Below are 21,128 nucleotides of genomic sequence, written 5' to 3' on the forward strand. Positions count from 1 at the left end.
TCCATGCCCCAGCCCTGTGTAAACATTTTGAGGCTTCCTCCTTGCACATTCAGTCCCTATTATAAATATTTGCATATGGGACACGAGCTATGCACAGTTATACTGGAGACTGAATTAGATCTGACATTACATTTGTGTTGACCCATGTCACAATCTTGCATATTAATTTATGCATATAAGCATTCATGTTGTGGTTACTGTGAGGTCCAGCTGACAGTATCATCCACACTGGCACTCTAACTGGGACCAGGAAGTCCTCGCTGCTAAGGAAGCCCACATCCCTAGATCCTGGGGAAGACCCAGACCCTCAAATGCTCTTCATGTTTGTGCCCAAGATTGCTCTTTCAGCAGCACTGGAGTGTAGACTGCAGTTCTCCTCCTTTAGGCAAATGAGTCCAGACCCCAGTCCTTATCACTCAGACCCTGGATCCTCTCCCTCAGTCCCCGGCATCCACACCCCTCAGACCCAGGGGCCTAGACCCAAGCCCTCCTTCCTAGAACCGTGGGTCCGCACTTCAGCCTCTGCCCTCAGTCAGACACAAGACATTTTCTGGCTCTTGTCTCTCAGACACAAGGATCAAGGTGGCTCCATCCTCACACAGACAGAGGGAAAGAATGACCTGTGGATACACGCTGGTGCCACCTGGTGGCTTGTTCCTCTACGTACAAAGCAGCCTTTTCTTCCCATTTCCACAGCACAACCTAGGCAATGAAGACTTGGGAAACTTGGACTCAGTCCTTTGTGTTTTTCACTCTGTGGTACAGCCTCACACTGGGGTTTCTCACACTCAACCATGTCTCCCCATGCCTCAGTTTCCTCAACTGTAAACAGGGCGGTGGTCAACATATTTTAGGGATACAGAAAAAAGATGTCATACCTGTGAGATTAAAAAGAAACATCCAGAGGGCCTTGGGAGATGGCACAGAGCTTAAGAGCACTGTCTGCTCTTCCAGAGGTCCTGAGTTCAATTCCCAGCAACCACATGATGGCTCACAACCATCTAGGATGAGGTCTGGTGCCCTCTTCTGGCTTGCAGGGGAACAGGCAGGTAAAAAAAACACTGTCCGTATAATAAACAAATAAATCTTTTATAAGAAAAGAAAGAAAAGAGAAAGAAAGAAAGATGGAAAGAAACAGCCAGAAATGGTGGTGCATATCTTTAATCCCAGCACTAAGGAGGCAGAGGCGAGTAGATATCTGAGTTCAAGCCAGCCTGGTCTACAGACTGAGATCCAGGACAGCCAGGGCTACATAGAGAAACCCTATCTCAAAAACAAAAACAAAATAACAATAAGAGAGTAAGAATTGGCCCCCAGGTAAGCCAGTAGCAGTGAGTTCCGCCCTGTCCCCTGTACACTCCATGTCTCATCCCAAGCTCTGTCTGCATTCCCAAAGGTCTGTGCCATCAGAGGCCACCAGCCCACAGCTCTACCCACATTCCTGGAGGCCTCCTGCCATGAGGGACCACCAGAGACCTGAAAACACCAGGAACAATCAGACGGCTAAAGGTCAGTGGAAAACACAATCAACAAGAGTCAGGGCAATATGGCAGCACCAGAGCCCAGCTATCCTACTACAGCAAGGCCTGGACACCATGATGCAGCTAGAGCACAAGAAAATGACCTTAAGTGCAATCTTATGAAGCTAATAGAGGCTTTTAAAGAGGAAATGAATAGATCCTTTAAAGAAATCCAGGAAAATGCAATCAAACAGGTGAAGTAAAGAGTAAAACTGTTCCCTACTTGAAATTTGAAATAGAAGCAATAAAGAAAACAGAAACTGAGGGAATTCTAGGCAAGAGAACAGAAACTACAGACACAAGCATCCTCCACAGAATACAAGACATGGGAGAGAAAACCTCCGGTGTAGAAGATACAATAGAAGAAATTGATACATTGGTCAAAGAAAATATTAAATCTAAAAAGTTTCTAACACAAAACATCCAGGAAATGTGTACACTATGAAAAGGCCAAACTTAAGAATAGGAACAGAAGGAGAAGACTCCCAGCTCAAAGGCCCAGAAAATATTTTCAACAAAAGCATAGAAGAAAATTTCCCTAACCTAACGAAAGAGATGCCTATAAACATACAAGAATCTTACGTAACTCCAAATAGATTGGACCCAAAAAGGAAATCCTCCTGCTACATAATAATCAAAACACTAAGTGAACAGAACAAAGAAAGAATATTAAAAACTGGAAGGAGAAAATGCCAAGTAACATATAAAGTCAGGCCTATTAAAATTACACCAGACTTCTCAACAGAGAATTTAAAAGCCAGACTACTATATGTCAGCCCAGACTACTATACCCAGCAAAACTTTCAATCACCGTAGATGGAGAAAACAAACCAAAACCAAGTTTTAACAATATCTTTCCAAAAATATAGCCCTAGAATGAAAACACCAACACAAGGGGTTAGCTACATCCAGCAAAACCAAAACAAGGGAAACACACAGGCACTACCACCACCAACATCAAAATGACAGGAATTAATAATCATTGGCCATTAAATATCTCTCACCATCAATGGACTCAATTCCCCATTAAAAAGACAAGCGGAATGAATATAAAAACAGAATCCATCATTCTGCTGCATACAAGAAACATAACCTCGGGCTGGAGATTTGGCTTAGTGGTTAAGAGCACTGGCTGTTCTTCCAAAGGTCCTGAGTTCAACTCCCAGCACCCACATGGTGGCTCACAATCCATCTATAATGAGATCTGGTGCCCTCTTCTGGCCTGCAGGTGTACATGCAGGCAGAACACTGTATACATAATAAATAAATAAATCTTAAAAAAAAAAAGAAAGAAAGAAAGAAACATAACCTCATCAACAAAGATAGACATTACCTCAGAGTAAAGGGCTAGAATAAAATTTTCCAAGCAAATGGACCCAAGAAACAAGCTGGAGTAGCCATTCTAATATCTAATAGAGTTTCTACCAAAATTAATCAAAAGAGATGGGGAAGACACATCATATTCATTAAAGGAAAAAATCCACCAAGATATCATCTCATTTCTGAATATCTATGCCCCAAATGTAAAGTCATTCACATTCATAAAAGAAACATTATTAAAGCTTAAATCACACATCTAACCACAAGTTAATAGTGGGCGATTTCAACACCTCATTCTCACCAATGAACAAGTGATCAAAACAGAAACTAAAGAGAGAAATAATGAAACTAACAGACCTTATGAATCAAATGGACTTATCAGATAATTTACAAACATTTCACTCAAACAAAAAAGAATATACTTTCTTCTCAGCACCTCACAGAACCTTCTTCAAAACTGAACATAAACTCAGCCACAAAACAAGACTCAACAGATGCAAGAAAATTGGGTGGAAACTGTATCTTGTCAGACCACCATGGATTAAAGCTAGACTTCAACAACAACAAAAACAACAGGAAGCCTCCAAACTCATGGAAACTGAGAAACTCTCTACTCAATGACCACTGGATCAAGGAAAAAGTAAAGAAAGAAATTAAAGACTTTCTAGAATTCAATGAAAATGAATACACTACAAACCCAAATTATGAGAAACAGTAAAAGCACTGCTAAGAGGAAAGTTAGAGCACTAAGTGCCTTCATAAAAAATTGGAGAGCTCCTGCACTAGCAACTTAACAGCTCACCTAGAGCAAAAGGAAGCAAACACAACCAAGAGGAGTAGAAGGCAGAAATAGTTAAACTCGGGGATGAAATAAATAAATTAGAACTAAGGAGAACAATACAAAGAGTCAGTGGAACTAAGAGCTTGTTCTTTGAGGAAATAGATAAACCCTTAGCCTAACTAAAAAAAAGCAAGCAAATAGACAGTATTCAAACTACCAAAATCAGAAATGAAAAGGGGGGCATAACAGCAAACACCAAGGAAATCCATTAGGTCTTACTTCAAAAACCTGTATGCCATACAATTGGAAAAAATCTAAACAAAATAGACAGTTTTCTTGATAGATACCACTTACTAAAGTTAAGTCAAGATCAGGTAAACAATTTAAATAGACCTATAAACCCTAAGAAAAAAGAAGCAGTCATTAGAAGCCTTCTAACCAAAAAAAAAAAGCCCAGGAGCAGATGGTTTTAGAACAGAACTCTACCAGAATTTCAAAGAGCTAATACCAATCCTCCTCAAACTATTCCACAAAACAGAAACAGAAGGAACATTGCTGAACTCATTCTATGAGGCCACAGTCACTCGAATGCTCAAATCACACAAAAACTCAACAAAGAAAGAGAATTTCAGACCAATTTCCCTTATTAACATTGATGCAAAAAAAAAAAAAACCTCAATAAAATACTCACAACTCGAATCCAAGAGTACATTAAAAACATCATCTACCATGATTGAGTAGGCTTCATCCCAGGGATAGAGGGATGGCTCAACTTATGAAAATACGTCAATGTCATCCACCATATAAATAAACTAGAAAAAAAACATATAAATATCTCATTAGACACTGAAAACACCTTTGACAAAATCCACACTCCTTCATGATAAAAAGAGCTCAGGGACACAAAGGACAAACCTAAACACAATAAAGGCAATTTACAGTAAGCCAATAGGCAACATCAAGTTAAGTGGAGAGAAACTTAAAGCAATTCCACTAAAATCAGGGACAAGAAAAGATTGTCCCTTTTTTCCATATCTATTCAACATTGTACCTGAAGTTTTAGCTAAAGCAATAAGACAACTAAAGGAAATCAAAGGGATATAAGTTGGAAAAAAAGAAGTCAAAATATCGCTATTTACAGGTAATATGATAGTATACATAAGTAACCCCAAAATCCTATCAGAGGACTCCTACAGTTGATAAACACCTTCAGCAAAATAGCTGGATAGAAAATTAATTCAAAAAAGTCACTTACCCTCCTTTATACATATAATAAAAGGGCTGAAGAAGAAACTAGGGAAACAAGATCCTTCACAATAGCCACAAATAATATAAAATATCTTGGTGTAGCTCTAACCAAGCAAGTCAAAGACCTGTATGACAAGAACTTCAAGTCTTTGAAGAAAAAAGCTGAAGAAGATTTCAGAAGATGCAAAGATTTCCCATGCTCATGGATCAGTAGGATTAACATAGCAAAAATGGCCATCTTACCAAAAGCAATCTACAGATTCAATGCAATTCCCATCAAAAGTCAAGCACAATTCTTTATAGACCTTGAAAGAGCAGTTTTCAACTTCATGTGTCAGGGGAAAGGATAGCTAAAATAATCCTGTACAATAAATGAATTTCTGGAGGTATCATCGTCCCTGATCTCAAATTGTACTACAGAGCAATAGTAATAAAAACAGCATGGTATTGGCATTAAAAACAGATTTTTTTTAATCAATGTAATTGAATCAAAATCCCACACAGCTATGGGCACTTGATTTTTGACAAAGAAGCCAAAACTATACAATGAAACAAGGAAAGCATCTTCAACAAATGGTGCTGGTCTAACTGGATGCCTGCAAATGAACACATATCTATCACTCTGCACAAAACTCAAGTCCAAGTTGGATCAAAGACCTCAACATAAGACCAGATACATTAAATTTGATGGAAGAAAATGTGGGGAATATCCTTGAGTGCTTTGGCACAGGAGACAACTTCCTGAACAGAACACCAACAGCTCAGATACTAAAATCAACAATTAATAAATAGGACCTCATGAAACTGAAAAGCTCCTATAAGGCAAAGTACACCATCAAAAAGACAAAACTGCAGTCAATAGAATGCGGAAAGATATTCTCCAACCCTACATCTGACAGAGGACTGATATCCAAAATATATAAAGAACCCAAGAAATTAGACAGCAACAAATCAAAACAACCCAACTAAAAATTGGGGGACAGAGTTAAGCAGAGGGACCTTTAATAGCAAAGAAGCAGTTAAAGAAGTGTTCAACATCCTTAGTCATCAGAGAAATGCAAATCAAAACTAATTTGAGATTCTATCTTACACTAGTCAGAATGACTAAGATAAAAACCTCAAGGGACAGCTCTTGCTGGTGAGGATGTGGAGAAAGGGGGGCACTCCTCCATTGCTGGGGGGAGTGCAAACTTGTACAACCACTTTGGAAACCTTTGTCTGTTTCTTAGAAAAGTAATAATAGTTCTACATCAAGACCCATCAACACTATTCCTCGGTATATAGACAAAAGATGCTTCACCATTCCACAAGGAAACTTGCTCAACTATGTTCACAACAGCTTTCTTTGTAATAGCCAGAAACTTGAAACAACCTAGACATCCCTCAGCTAAAGAATGGATAAATGGTACATTTACACAATGGAGTATTACTCACTCAGCTATTAAAACAATGACATACTGCAATTTCCAAAGAGATGGAACTAGAAAAGATCATCCTGAGTGAGGTAATCCAGACCCAGAAAGACACACACGGTATGTACTCACTTATAAGTGCAGATTAGCCATAAAGTCCAGGATAACCATGTTACAATCCACAGACCCAAAGAAGCTAAGTAACAAGCAGGGCCAAGGAAGGATGCTTGAATCTCACTGAGAAGGAAAAATAGAGATCCGTGGTGGATGGAGGGAAGGAACTGGTGGGAAAGGGGGTGGGAAGGGGAACACCAGAGATCAGGTATGAGGAGAATGGTGAGAGAGAGACCTGCAATCAGTTGGGAGTTATCTCTGGGACAAACTAGAAACCTAGGACAGTGGAAACACCCAGGACTCTCTGAGGGTGACCCTGGCTAAGACTCCTAGCAATGGGGAGTATGGGGCATGAAACGGTCACCTCCTGTAACCAGACAAGACTTTCAGTGGCAGGATAGAGACACCAGCCCAGTCACAAAGCCTTCAACCCACATTTTTTTTTCTGCCTATAGGAGCTGTAGGGAATACAGAGGGAGCAGGAAGTGAGGGAAGGCCAACCAATGGCTGGCCTAAACTGAGACCATGCCTGAAAGAGAGCCCACCCCTCGCACTACTAATGATAATCTGCTATACGTGCTGACAGGGGGCTAGCGTAACTCATCTGAGTGGCTCCCCACCCCCACCCCCAATCCCTCCACCGGCAGCTGATAAAAACAGATCCACAGAGATCCACAGCCAAACAGTAGGTGGAGTTCAGAGAATCTTACAGAAGGGGGAGGAAGGCTTGAAAGAGCAGGAAAGGTCAAGGACAGCACAAGAAAATCTACAGAATCAACTAACCAGGGCCCACAGGGGCTCACAGAGACCGAACCACACACCAGAGAGCATGCATGGGACTGACCTAGGCCCCCTACACATAAGTTACAGATGCACAGCTGGGTCCTCATGTGGGACCTCTAACAGGAGGAGCGGTGGCTGCCTCTGCTTTTGTTGCCTGCATTTGGGTCCCTTTCCCCTAACTGGGATGCCTTGTCAGGCCTCAATAGAAGATGTGCCTAGTTCTACTACAACTTGGTATGCCAAGGTGGGGTGATACCCATGGGAGGCCTCCCCTCACCTCAGGAGAAAGGGAGGGAGGGATTGAGGGAGGGAGGTAAGAGGGAGGGACTGAGAGGAGACGAAGGGAGGGAAGCTCCAATCAGGATGTAAAGAAAAGTAATTAATTGGGGGGAAAAAGAAAGAAAAAAATCAAAAACAAAATCTCTTCGCCCGTTGACCCCATCTGTTTCCCTGAGCTCTGTGCCCAGCGACTGCAACTCAACACTGGCTCCCAGCCAGCAGGGACTTCAGTCACCGACACTGCTCATAGATAAGAAAATGGCACAGAAAGGCTAAGCGAGGTGCCCAAGGGCACACAGCACTGTGTGTCTGAACTCAGTCCACCTCGCTCCAGAGCCCATGCCTGGATCACCCACGTTAGCTGCTTTGTAAGCATTAGCCTGATTTTATGGTTTGCACATGTGCTCCACAGGCGTTACCACCCTCAACCCCAGGAAGGCCCCAGACCTTCCCATCACCCCAGCCCACGACTTCCTGACACTCAAGCAGGACTACTTCACATCCAAGAAGCAACAGGACCTTGGAACCAGAATCTTAGCCATTAATATGGATAACCCAGAGACTGGGCCAGCGTGCGTGATGAATCTAACCACCGTGACTTATTATTCGAACTTGAAATTTTAATTTGGTATTTCAGAGAAAAACTTCATGTGAGAGCTAGCAGAAGCATTGTTCTGATTAACGTGTCTTAAAAACGACGAGAAGAAGATGCACCAAGGTCTCCAAATTAGCGACTAATAAACAAAAGTCACGGGTGCAGCCTCGTCAGTAGAGTCTCGCCTACCATGCACAAAGGCCTGGTTCCCATCCCCCAGCTCAGCATAAACCAGGCATGGTTTACATAAATCAGGCATGGTGACACATGCCTGTAAGCCCAGCATTTGGGAGGTTGGCAGCCCGAGGATGAGAAAGAAGTTAAAGGTCATCCTCAACGATGTAGCAAGTTCAAGTCCAGCCTGGGCTACATGAGACCCTGCAATTAAATGAGGAAGGGGGGAGGGTAGGAGGGTGGGGAGGATGGGAGGTGGGGGAGGGGGGAGGGGAGGGAGAAGTTTAGAGTAGGGGCAGGATGTGCCAGCCAGGAGGACCCTGTAACAGGTAGGAACTGAGAGATCCTGGGAGAACCTGGCAGCCAGCGTTGGCTTTGATATGTTAATAAACACCACAGCCAGCGGAAGGCAGAGCAAATTAAGAGAGAATTTCAGGGAGATAAATGGGTCAGGGTCCTGGAGACACGGCCACGGGCGCGGGGGTGGGGGGGTGGGGGGAGGGGCGGGGGGAGGGGCACTGGGGCACAGATACCAGGGAGCAGGTGCCTGCAGGAGGCTGAAGGTCAGGGTTAGATGGAAGACCTCAGCTTTTCATAACTAAGCCATGGCAGTTGATCAAAGAAAGACTCCGCAAGAGGTAAAAGGGAAAGAAAAGATGAGGAGGAAACGGGCACAAAAGGGGGAGTGAGAAGGGGAGGGGGGAAGAGAAAGAGAAGGGGAGGAGGGAAAGGAAGATGAAGGGAAGGACAGAGAGGAGGAAGAGATGGGGGGAATAAGAGAAATATAAAGAAGACTAGAAGATGCAGGAGGTGGGGTGGGGCGGCGTGCAGGGCGGGGCCAGGGAAGGAGGAAGAACGCACCCTGCCTTAGGCTCAAGGACTTATGAGTTGGCCAAAGTACCCAAGAGTATGGTTGCAACCAGCCTGGGGCAGACGGGACATGCAGATGAAATCACCGCTAGGGGGCGGGGCAGATACACTCCCCAAACCCACACCCCAGACTGCGCTTGGCAGGGTGTGTGCATGTGAGAACTCCGAGGATGCCCCTTTGTGTGACTTAGAGGCAAGGTCAGTACCTGCCTGGGCAGGCTCACGGTAGCATGTGTCGTACTGGAAAGCTTAGTTCAAACCCCCACCCACCCCCCAGGGGCCCTCAGTGTAACCCCAGTGGCTCCCCTTGCCCTGGCCACCAGGGTGCGCCAAGACCAGAGACGGCTGGCAGCTGGGGGTGGCAACACCACGCTGCCCTCCCCTTGGCCTTCTGCGTACAGACCTTTCGCCCGTATCCGACCTACAGTTTCTCTCTATTAAGGAAGGAAGCCCAGAAACCATCTCGCAGGACCACACAGAGGGCACAATGATCTGGGGACAGCAGTGGGTAGCAGCCTGAGTCCCAGAGAAGAGTGGCCCGCTCGGACGCTCGCCTAGGCACGAGGCTAGACAGACACGGCTTCGCCTTGGGGGTCCACGGTGTCTGCAGGTCTAGGGTGGAGACATGAACTGGGAGTTTGAGGGGATCTGAAGCTCCAGGGTTCCAACGTGCCTGTGATTCTAATGCCTCAGGTTCTGGGGTTTCTGAGGACAGAGGTAGACAAAGCGTCCTAGGATCTGAAAGCTGGTGTTCTAAAGATATCTGTGTCCTGTAGCTCCAGGGGGACTGAGCCAGCCTTGCAGGTTTGTCCCATAAAGTCAACAGCTTCCCAGACCTAGGGAGGGACGGAGCTTGTAACCGACGCTGTGCTTGGCTGAGGGACCTCAGCTCAGTGCCTCCTGCTTGGGGGACCTTCTCATTATTGAGGTTCAAGGACCTCTGGGGATTCTGAGACACCAGGAGCCAGCCACAAATACCAGAAGCCTTGGGTCATCCCTCTGATGACTCCCAGCCTGCAAACGCAGTGTCTGGAGGCTCCAGATCCATGGATTCTACACCTCAGAACCCAAAACCGAGACCCTGTAGCCTAGTGCTGAGCGCATGCTCCACACCAACTCTGTAGCAACCCAGAATCAGGAGCCAAGCTGTCTTGAGTCCAGACTTCTTTTGTTCATTTGTTGAGATAGTATTTCACCATACCTCAGGCTGATGGCCCAGGCTGGCCTAAAACTTTACATCTTCCTGTCTCTACTTCCTAAGTGCTGGGATTACAGAATACAGACTTGTGGCGCTGGGCCTGGCTCAGTGCTGGTTGTTGTTGTGGTTGTTTTGTTGTTGTTGCTGTTGTTGTTGTTGTGTTGTTTCTGTTGCTGTTGTTGTTTGAGGCAATTCTCAGGTATTCTAGGCTAGCCTCAAGCTCACCTGGGCAGGGTGAACATATCCTGAACTCCTGATTCCCCTGCCTCAGCGCCCCCAAGGGCTGGGATTTTAGGCCTTCGCTATCATGTCTGGTTTGTGTGGTTCTAGGGATGGAATTAAGGGCACGAGGAAGAGGAGGAGGAAGAGGAAGGTGAACTGGAGATGGCACTGGAAGAAGAAAAAGATGCAGAACACAAGCCTGGAACTTTGAAAGTTACTCACAGTTCCAAACCAGGACACCCACAGGACACAGACAACCCCAAGCACTGGACCTCAGGTTTTGAAAGTAAACTCTCTAGGGTAAGGGCATGGCTCAACTAACAAAGTGCTTGTCAAGCAAGCTGGAGGACCTGAGTTCAGTACTCAGAACCTATAGTCAAATCCAACTGAGCTTGTAATCCAGTGCTGGGGGAATGGGGGGAGGTGGCTCACTAGAGCTGCCCAACCAGCCTAGGTCTGTCAGAGAGCTCCAAGCCCCACTGCTAAAAAAAAATAAATAAAAATAAAAAATAACAAAACAAAAATCAAGATAGAGGAGCTGGAGAGACAGCTCAACAGCTAAGAATACAGTCTGCTCCCCCAGAGAAGCCAAGTCTGGTTCCCAGCATCCATGTCAGCCAGCAACCAACACAACTGGGGATCCGATGCCTCTGGTCTCCGTGGGCACCTCACTGGTGTACAAGTTCACACATGCAAGCATGCACATAATAAAAAACAAAAATAAACAAGGTGAACAGCGACTTCAGGAAACACTCACAGTTGATATCTAACCTCCACATGCATGTGTGCACGCGTATGCAATATATATGTGTATATATGCACATATTTTTTGAGGCAGGGTTTCTCTGTGTAGCCCTGGCTACCCTGAAGCTTACTTTGTAGACCAGACTGGCCTCTAACTCACAGCAATCCACTTGCTTCTGCCTCCCTGAGTGCTGGGCTTAAAGGTGTGTGCCACCACATCCGGCTAAATTTAATACATTTTAATAAATAAAAATAAAATTTATTAGCACACCTTTAGTCATGGTACTCAGGATGCAGAGGCAGAGGGATCTCTGAGTTTGAGCCCAGCCTTGTCTACAGAGAGAGTTCCAGAGTAGCCAGGGCTACACAGCGAAACCCCGCTTAGAAAAACAAAACAAAGGCTGGCGAGTTGGCTCAGCAGTTAAGAGCACAGTCTGCTCTTCCAAAGGTCCTGAGTTCAATTCCCAGCAACCACATGGTGGCTCAGAACCATCTATAATGAGATCTAGTGCCCTCTTCTGGTGTGCAGGTGTACATGTAAGCAGAACATTGTATATGTAATAAATGAATAAATCTTTTTTAAAAAGAAAAAGAAAAACAAAACAAAGTTATTAAACCTCACACTCCAGACTTAGACTTCAGGTCATGATAACCAAGTCCAAGACCGTATGCTAACATAAACCCAGATCCAAGGTGGCATGGGAGCACACATCTGCCATCCATCACAGCCTTTGGGAGGCTGAGGCAGAAGTATCTCGAGTCTAAGCTCACATCAGCCCGAGCCACTTAGCAAAACCCAGTCTCAAAACAACGGAACAGAATCAGTGCTCCAGAACTCTGCCCAGGCCCAAGAAGCGTGACTTTTGGAGTCCAGCTTCCACGACTGTACCCAGAATTTCAGGCTCAGCATTTCACTGCCTTCCAGTTTTCTGTTGTCGCCCTCCTGTTCCCTCCCCTTGAGGGAACTGCCCCTGGATGGAATTCCTCCTCACAGACTCAGACAATGGCTTCAGACTAATAAACGCTCATTAGACCAACCTAGGCTCACAGGGCACCTGCCACCATGGCGTCCAGCCTGTAAACCTGACCCTCCACTGCCTCTCACTCCACACTACCCAGCCCCACCCCTAGACCCGGGCTGGGCTAGGAGCTTATAAATGCAGGCTTTCGGGTGTCTGCTCCCCTTCTGGCATGCCAGCTGCCCTGGATATCCCTGGAGGACCCGGACGGGGTGAGATCTTTGACAGAGAACTTTGGAAAGTGGGTGGGGGCAGAGAGGGGACCCTGAAAAACGCTTTGGGCCCCAGGAAGCACTGACTACCCTGAAGGACCAATTGCCAAGGGCATTGGGTCTTCTGTGTTCTTTTCTGGTGGCTTCAAGTTGAATCTGAACCAAGAAAATGTCTTGAAGCTTCTAGAAAGAGCCTGGGCTAAGGTGGGAGGAGGGAATGGAGTGATCTGAGAAGATGTCCCTGAAAACACTTGTAACAGAGCCAAGGACACAGTCAGCAGTTATCACGGGTCAAGTCAACTCAGAACAAACTCCCTGAAGTGTCCCCAGTGCCAGGTCCCAGGCTGAGCAGATGTGGAGGCAGGAGGGTCTGACCTGAACTCCATCTTCCTCTAGGATGAGGAGTGGGCACAGCCAGGTCTCAGGGTCTGCAGTCAGTGCTACTGTGCAGGGGCAGGGTGGATGACATAGGGTCTTAATGACAGCCCCTCTAGAAGAGTCAGGCTGAACAGAAAAAGCAAAAAGCAAGGCGGAAGATGAAAAGGACCTCAATTCACTCTCCCTAGCTTCCTGAGGTCTCTCCATGGGCCAGACCCTACACTGGATGGTACTTGGGGATCTAGGGTCAGTCAGGTGGGGTCTGCTCAGGAGTCGAATGAGACACCACAGAGAGTTGGAGGGTGGGGAATGTCCACGAATGTCAAGAGGAGAGAAAGACAGAGCAAAGTCCGGGTGTGAAATGTCAGGACTAAAGTCTGGCACTGGATATGCCTAGGACAAAGTCACAGAGAGCCAGCCGGGCAGACTGGAAGGAAAGGAGGCTCTTCCATCCTTCTGAGTACTGCTAAGAGCATGGCACGTTACTTAGGGGCCATCAGAAGTCCATGAGAGGCTGTGATCAGGAGAGAGGAGTCCTCAGCTCTGGTGTAGAAAGATCCCGTAGGAGCCCCGTGTGCTGGTGACGGCCTGTCAGTCAGCGTTTGAGAGGCTAAGGCATGAAGACGGAGAGTTCAAGGCTAACCTGGGAAAGTTAGTGAACCTCCGTCTCAAAATGAACAGTAAAAACAGGGTTGGGGATGTAGCTTACTGGTAGAGCACCTGCCTAGAATCCACCAATGAGGGGAAAGAAGTGTAGCTCGGTGCATAGGTCAGGCCCTGGTACCCAAGAGGAAGGAGAGAGGAAAGAACGAAGGAAGGAAGGGAGGGAGGGAGGGGGAAGGGAGGGAGGAAACGAGGGAGGGAGGGAAGGGACAGAGGGAGGGAGGGAGGAGGGGGGAGGTTAGCTCTCATACAGGACAGACTACAGGAGTGCTAGACTTAAGAGGACCCATGGAAGCTGGGTAGAGTCCTGTCCCTGGGCCACCCATGGGGCTATTGAATCATTCTGGGGTCTGCCAGTGTTGAAAAGAACAGAAGACCCTCCAGAGATAAGGACCAGGAGGGAACACGGGTGGAGGCTGCAGGAGATGGAAGGCGGGGCGGTGAAAGTAGATTTCTTAATCTAGCATCACGTCATACACCTGGCATCTCAACAGTCTGAGGCTGAGGCTGGAGGGCTGTGAGTTTGAGGCCAGCTTGGGACATATAGGAAAACACTGTCACAAAACAAAAACAAAAACAAACAACAACAAGCCAGGCATGGTGGCGCACTCCTTTAATCCCAGCACTTGGGAGGCAGAGGCAGGTGGATCACTGTGAGTTCGAGGCCAGCCTGGTCTACAAATCCAAGTCCAGGACAGCCAAGGCTACACAGAGAAACCCTGTCTTGATGAGAGAGAGAGAGAGAGAGAGAGAGAGAGAGAGAGAGAGAGAGAGAGAGAGAGAGAGAGGGAGGGAGGGAGGGAGGGAGGAAGTCACACACAGGATGGTGCTGGGACAGATGGATGCAGGTTTACCCCAGTTTTTGTCATCCCTGCCTCCCAGATCTCCAAGCCCTGGACCTTTGTCTACAATGTGGCTTCTCCTTGCTTCCGTCTTGCTGGTGTCTGCAGGTGAGGAGCACCAAAGTTGGGTGTTGGTCTAATGGCATAGGGTGCCCTTTTCTCCAGAGTGTCTGCAACCTGGGACCTGCTAGCCTGTGCTTCACCCAGAGACCCCTTTATAGTCCTAGTCCTATTTCCACCTGAGCCACTGGCTAAATGTCCCTGAATCCACAATCCCGAGTCGTCAGAAGTTCTGGGTGTGCTGGGTCATCTGAATCCTTGAACCTGAGTGCCAAGGCTGGGTTTTTTGGGTTTTTTTGTTTGTTTGTTTGTTTGTTTTGTTTGTTTTTTTGGTTGTTTTTTAAAAGATTTATTTATTTATTATGTATACAAAGCTCTGTCTGCACATGCACCTGTAGGCCAGAAGAGGGCATCAGATCACATCATAAATGGTTGTGAGCCACCATGTGGTTGCTGGGAATTGAACTCAGGACCTCTGGAAGAGCAGACAGTGCTCTTAACCGCTGAGCCATCTCTCCAGCCCCCTGTTCCTTTTTTTTAAAAGATGTGTATTTAAGCACTCTATTTGCATGTATGACTGCACAACAGAAGGAAGCATCAGACAAAAGAGGATGGCCAGATCTCATTACAGACGGTTGTGAGCCACCATGTGGTTGCTGGGAATTAAACTCAAGACCTCCGGTTGAACAGCCTGCTCTTAACCACTGAGCCATCTCTTCAGCTCCCCTTGGGAAAACTCTTTCACCTCTCTGGGCCTCGAGTGCTTTCTTCCTGTGACAGTCATGTAGGTAATACACAGGACACTGCAATCGGGATGGTTGAGACACCAAGAACACAAGATCTAGGTTTGAGTCCTGTGGCTGCCAGTTTCCCCAGCTCTGCAAGTCGGCTTTCCCACCCACAGGATGGAGGCCACGTCCTCCATAAGATTTCAGTGTGGTGCTCCGTGAGGTGTGTGAGCACAGTGGAATGATTTGGACACTCCAGGCCGGGTATATAACAACCATGTGAGGCTCAGCACTTAGGAAATGGCCCAGTGGACGAAGTGCTATATGGCCCTGTGAAAACCTGAAGAGCTGGCCAGTCCCCACGTGACAAACCAGTACTCTACCTATAAAATCCCAGCGCTGGCATGTGGAGACAGGGGAGTCCCTCGGGCTTGCTAGCCAACCAGCCCAGTCAATCTGTAAGCTCTATGTTCAGTAAAAAAAAAAAACCCTGCCCCCCCCTCCTTAAAAAAATAAGGTTGGGACCAGCGAGATGGCACAGAGGGTAAAGGTGCTTGCTGTGAGTCCTGAGTAGTTGACCCACGCAGTGGAAGGAGATCCACTATGGCCTCTAGGTCCTAGGAGCAGCTTGGGACCGGGGATGGCCACCGAACCAAGGTCACCCTGGATGACAGGCCAACTCCAGACCAACCTCTACCGCATCTGTGGAAATTTTCAATGTAACCTGATGCTTCTTGCCCTGGAGAAAATTGGAGGGGGTGTCCATTAATGATCACCCCCCCCACTCCCCACGTGATCTCTGCCTGGGGCTCTCAACCCTCCCCAGTGGCAGGCAAGGCTCCCCTTAGGCTCTTTCTGTGCTCTGCCCCTGCTGTCTGCTGCACCCAGTCAGAGCCTCCGCCTTTCTCCAGCTGGGACTGGTCGGGTGCAGCCCGATGCCCAGCTGTTCAGCCAGTGCCCTCCTCCACAGGGCAACCTCACCCTTCCTCTGTTAAGCCCCTCATCTGCCACATCCGCGTTCCTGCAGCCTCCCAGGCCCTTTGGCCCTATTCCTATGACCTTGGAGGATACAGTGTGGACATTTGGCTTGGTTGTAACAGTCCAGCCTAGGAGTGGGTGCCTGCCATGATCTTGACCTTGGAGGAGGGAGGCAAGCACAGTGTAAGGAACTGTGGCCTCAACTGTCATTCTCTCTGTGTCTCTGTGTCTCTGTGTCTCTGTGTCTGTCTGTCTGTCTCTGACTCGGTCTCTGTGTGTGTGTTTGTGTGTGTGTGTGTGTGTGTGTGTGTGTGTGTGTGTGTGTGTGTGTCCCTGGAAGCCAGAAGAAGGTGTCAAATCCCCTCCCTGGAGCTGGAGTTACAGGTAGCTGTGAGCTGCCATGTTGGTTGGGGGCTGAACTCTACAAAAGCAACACAAACTCTCAGTCACTGAGCCATCTCTGCACACTTCCATCTTTTCTTTTTCCTTTTCTTTCTTTCTTTTTTTTTATTGTTTGTTTGTTTGTTTGTTTGTTTGAGACAGAGTCTATCACAGACCTCACAATTACACTGCCTGGTAAGCAAGCCCCTGGGAGCAGACTGTCTCCCCTCCCAGACACCCCAGCACTGAGGTTACAGGCATATCCTGCCACACTTGGCTTTTTATGTGGGTGCCGGGGACCCAAAGTTGGGGTCTTCATGTGGCAAACACCTTATCCAGGGTTCCATCCCCAAACCTAAGCAAGGGTTTCTGCCTGAGCAGAGGGGGGGATGATGCCTCGTGAGGACTTGGTGAGGAGGAGGTAGCAATACTGAAAAGTGGGGTTCAGGGAGAGATCTTCCACCCGTGTCTTCTGCCCCACAGCTCAGGACGGTGAGAAGGTACTAGAAGGTGAGGAGTGTGTGCCCCACTCGCAGCCTTGGCAAGTGGCCCTCTTCGAACGTGGCCGCTTCAACTGTGGTGCCTTTCTCATCTCCCCGCACTGGGTGTTGACCGCTGCGCACTGCCAAACCCGGTATAAAGGAAGGGCGGTGGGTGGGGGTGGGGGGAGTGTCTTGTGGGGCGTGGCTGCAACTGGGAGCTTCTAGGTTTGGGGTGCATGGACTGTTGGGCTTGAGTGGGGAAGTAACCCAAGTTCTTGGTTTCTGAGGGGTAGGAAGGGTAGGGGTGAGGGCTGTGGGTGAGAAAGGGTACAGATTCTGTGCTGTAGGTCCCGAAGGCTTTAAATGTCCCGTCTTCTGAGGCCCTGTGGGAGAGGGGTCTAGAGGTGACAATTTTCTATTCTGAAGAAGGAAAGGACTCAAAGCTGGAGATTGAGTTCCACATGCGTATCTGATTTAGGACTTCTGGTTTTCTTTCTTTCCTTTTTTCTTTTCTTTTTCTTTCTTTCTTTCTTTTTTTTTTTTTTTTTTAAGACAGTCTCACTGTATAGCCCAGATTACTCTAGAACTTACTGTGTAGATCAGGCTGGTCCAGAATTTGCAGAAATCTACCAGCCTCTGCCTCCCAAAGATTGGGGTTAAAGGTGTGTCCCACCACACCCTGCAGTTCCTGGGTTCTGGGAAGGTCATGGCTGGAACCCTTGGCTCCAAGGACTTGAGAGAAGGAAAAGGTTCCCCCCCTCCCCCCGTCAGAAGATCCCAGGTTATGCACTCTTTGACCCCTTTGTCTGTTTCCCCGGTAACTACTCGCTCGCTCAGCTTCATGAGAGTGCATCTCGGCGAGCACAACCTTCGAAAGCTCGACGGCCCAGAGCAGCTGCGGTCCGTCTCTCGCATGATCCCACATCCTGGCTATGAGGCTCGCACCCATCGGCACGACATCATGTTGTTGCGGCTTCTCCTGCCTGCCCGGCTGTCACCCCAGGTGCGTCCTGTGCCTCTGCCCACGCGTTGCCCCCTTACCGGCGAGGACTGCGTGGTGTCAGGCTGGGGCCTGTTATCAGACAACAAGCCTGGAGCCACAGGGAGTCAGAAATCACAAGGTGCGTGGACGGATGGAGCCGGATGTAGGAATTCCAGCAATGGTGTCCTCCAGGATTCTTGGGTGGAGGGGACAAAGACCAAAAGCAGTGAATATATTCCAAGCCATCTGCCCTCCTCAGTGATACTCCCGGATACGTTGCATTGTGCCAACATCAGCATTATCTCTGACGCATCTTGCCACAAGGACTACCCAGGCCGAGTATTGCCCACCATGGTGTGCGCCGGCGTCGAAGGCGGTGGCACGGACTCCTGCGAGGTCAGAGACAAGAGTGGACCTTGAGTGAAAGGGGAGAAATGGGATGTGCCCTGGCTTTATTTTCTGTTGCTGTGATAAAAATACTTTGACTAAAAGTAACTTGGGGAGGAAAGAGTTTACTTAGCTTACAGCTTAAAGCCTGTCAAGGAGGGAAGTCAGGCCATGAACTTAAGTGTGAGCCTAAAGCAGAAACCATGGAGGCATGCTGCTTGCTGGCTTGCTCACCCGGCTCCTGTTCAGCTAGCTTGCCTGCTTGCTTGCTTTCATTCTTGCTTTTTAATGTGTATGAGTGTTTTGCCTGCAAATATGTCTGTGCACTACATGTGTGCAGTGCCCATGAAGGCCACAAGAGGACCTTGTGATTGAAATTACAGACAGTTGTGAACTGCCTTGTGGGCGCTGAGAATCAATCCTGGGTTCTATGCAAGGGCAGCCGGTGCTCTTAACTGGCTTCTTACGCAGCCAAGGCCCGTTTGCCTAGGGATGGTGCCACTCACGGTGGACTGGATCCCTCCACACTGACCAACAATCAAGACATGTTCTCACAACTGAGGCTCCTCGGATGATCCTAGGCTGTTTCAAGCTGGCAGCTGAATTAATTAAGACAGAATAGGACACATAGGGTTACTTGAATTTTCTTTGCTTTGGGCTAGAGACAATGCTCCTTTTTTGTTTGTTTGTTTGTTTGTTTGTTTTGTTGGTTGGTTGGTTTTTTGTTTGTTTGTTTGTTTTTTGGTTTTTTGAAACAGGGTTTCTCTGTGTAGCCTTGGCTGTCCTGGACTCACTTTGTAGCCCAGGCTGGGCTGGAACTCACAGTGATCTTCCTGCCTCTGCTTCCCGAGTGCTGGGATTCAAGGCGTGTGCCACCACACCCAGTTTGATAATACTACATTTAAGTATGGGATGAAGCTTTAGGATCAGTTAGAATCACAGTGAGATTAGAAGTGGGCTCAGAGATGTGGACGTAGGGTATATTATATGGTCTGGAGAAACATGGAGTGGGGCTAAGAAGGGAAGTGAGGTTTTGTTTGCCCTGGGGGTGGGAAGTATGTGGTCCTCAGCATGGGATGGCCTGGGTGTGGGGGAGGGGTGAGGAAGACGCAAAAGTTGGAACTGGGTTGCATTTGGTGAGCACAGGTTCAGTTTGATTTTGAATGAGGAAGATGTGTGGGTTGAAGGCGACCTGACTTGAATTTAGTGGGGCTGGGTAGTGTGAGGCAGAGCTGACCCCAGGGGAGTGTGTTGTCCTGGGTTGTGTCGAACAGAGCAGGCTTGGATTGGTTCGAGGGAAAAGTTGGAGTTTCTTAGGGTGGGGTTGCCTTGGGCTTTCATTGAGATGAACAGTAGTGGTTTGCTAGCGCAAGGGTGACAATGAGTTGAGGATGTGACTCAGTGGGTAGAGTAATGGCATAGCGTGCACAAAGCCTGGACCCCATCTCCAGCAGCACGGTGTAAAGCAAGCATAGAGGTACGCACCTGTTGTCCCAGCACTTGGGAGGTTGAGGCAGGAGGATCAGGTGTTCATCCTCTCTCTAGATGGAATGAAACATTAAGGAAAATCCCTCTTTATCCCCACAGGGTGACTCTGGAGGACCCTTGGTCTGTAGGGGTGCCCTGCAGGGCATTGTATCCTGGGGCGATGTCCCCTGTGACACTACCACCAAGCCTGGCGTCTACACCAAAGTCTGCAGCTACTTGGAGTGGATCCGGAAAAACATGAAAAGGAACTGACTCGTTGGCCTACCCCCTCGGTCTCTCACTGACCACCTGAGACCTTGACCAAGAATTCCCCATAGCTAGCCAGCAGCCGCATTCGTACCTGAGACAGAGCTGAGCCCCTCAGCATGTGGACATACATGGTCAGCCAGGGGCCCCTCCCCTCCTGAGGTCACCTGCTTAACACCAAGAAAACAGTGCTGGCAGGGCTGTGGTAGCACCCAACTTTGAACTCAGTACTCAGGAGGTAGAGGCAGGTAGATGTCTGTGGTTGAGGCCAGACTGGGCTACCGAATGAGTTCCATGCCAACCAGGGGTACACAGGAAAACTCTGTGTTAATTCAACTTGCTCTGTAGGGGTGTGACTTTTTTCCTTTAGGGTTCAATGGGAAATGGGTGGGGGACCAGGATACAAAGTCCACACTGTTGCAAGTCACCCAGAGTTCCCCCTCCGTGGGTGAGGGGACATGGCTTTCATCATTTGAACCAGGTGTATGATGTCAGATCAACCTTGGTTTTCCCATCTGTGAAATGGGGTCACCATAACACTTGTCTCCAAGGGTGTCTGTGAAGATTAAATGAGTCGTGCATCTTAACAGATCCGAACTGTGTCTGGCACTTTGTCCACAATCGTGAGCTGTACATCCCAATGAGAAGACCCAGTACATACAAGACTTCCAAGATCCACCATTGTTTCTAGGCTTCCTGGTAACCAAGGCAATAAGGCACACTCTTTTCCTTGGCCACATTGATGACGTACAGTCCAAGCTTGGATGCCATGGGCTGCCTTGCTGATTGGATCCAGATCTGAGGTTTGAATCCTGTGGCTTCACCATTAAGGATATAAGAGTCTGGTTTCTGATTCTCTTCAGAGACTCCCAAAATGTGTTTTGTTTTTTGTTTTTGTTTTTGTTTTTTTTTTTAGGCTCACTGAACGTTAAAGCCCTTGATTCTGGTCACTGAAATCTACAGATTAGACACAGGGAGGGATTGTCATTGCAACTTCTGATAATGTTATTTTTACTACACAT

The 21,128-nt window shown here is 47.7% G+C and overlaps 1 protein-coding gene across 2 annotated transcripts; it reads left to right on the plus strand.

Moving 5' to 3' along the window:
• Window positions 1-12,406: 12,406 nt before the first annotated feature.
• On the plus strand, window positions 12,407-20,688 carry KLK15 (kallikrein related peptidase 15). Of its 2 annotated transcripts, XM_084773245.1 has the most exons (7): window positions 12,407-12,491; window positions 14,415-14,482; window positions 16,684-16,716; window positions 17,005-17,155; window positions 17,841-18,124; window positions 18,245-18,381; window positions 19,960-20,688. In XM_084773245.1, the coding sequence occupies exons 1-7, from the start codon at window positions 12,418-12,420 to the stop codon at window positions 20,110-20,112; spliced, it is 900 nt and encodes a 299-aa protein (XP_084629371.1). In that variant the 5' UTR covers window positions 12,407-12,417; the 3' UTR covers window positions 20,113-20,688. The 2 variants fall into 2 exon arrangements, with proteins under 2 accessions (XP_084629371.1, XP_084629372.1); XM_084773246.1 differs by lacking the exon at window positions 16,684-16,716.
• Window positions 20,689-21,128: the final 440 nt, after the last annotated feature.

Source organism: Acomys minous (genome assembly GCF_964271855.1).
Source record: "Acomys minous genome assembly, chromosome: 2".
In the NCBI taxonomy this organism is placed as follows: Eukaryota; Metazoa; Chordata; class Mammalia; order Rodentia; family Muridae; genus Acomys; species Acomys minous.

Bases quoted from the DNA above. Each gene is read 5' to 3' on its own strand.
- KLK15 (XM_084773245.1), top strand. From the start codon at position 12,418: ATGCAGGCTTTCGGGTGTCTGCTCCCCTTCTGGCATGCCAGCTGCCCT. The intron at 12,492-14,414 runs GTGAGATCTTTG...CCTGCCTCCCAG, and splicing joins CCCTGGAGGACCCGGACGGG to ATCTCCAAGCCCTGGACCTT. The intron at 14,483-16,683 runs GTGAGGAGCACC...TGTTTGAGACAG, and splicing joins CGTCTTGCTGGTGTCTGCAG to AGTCTATCACAGACCTCACA.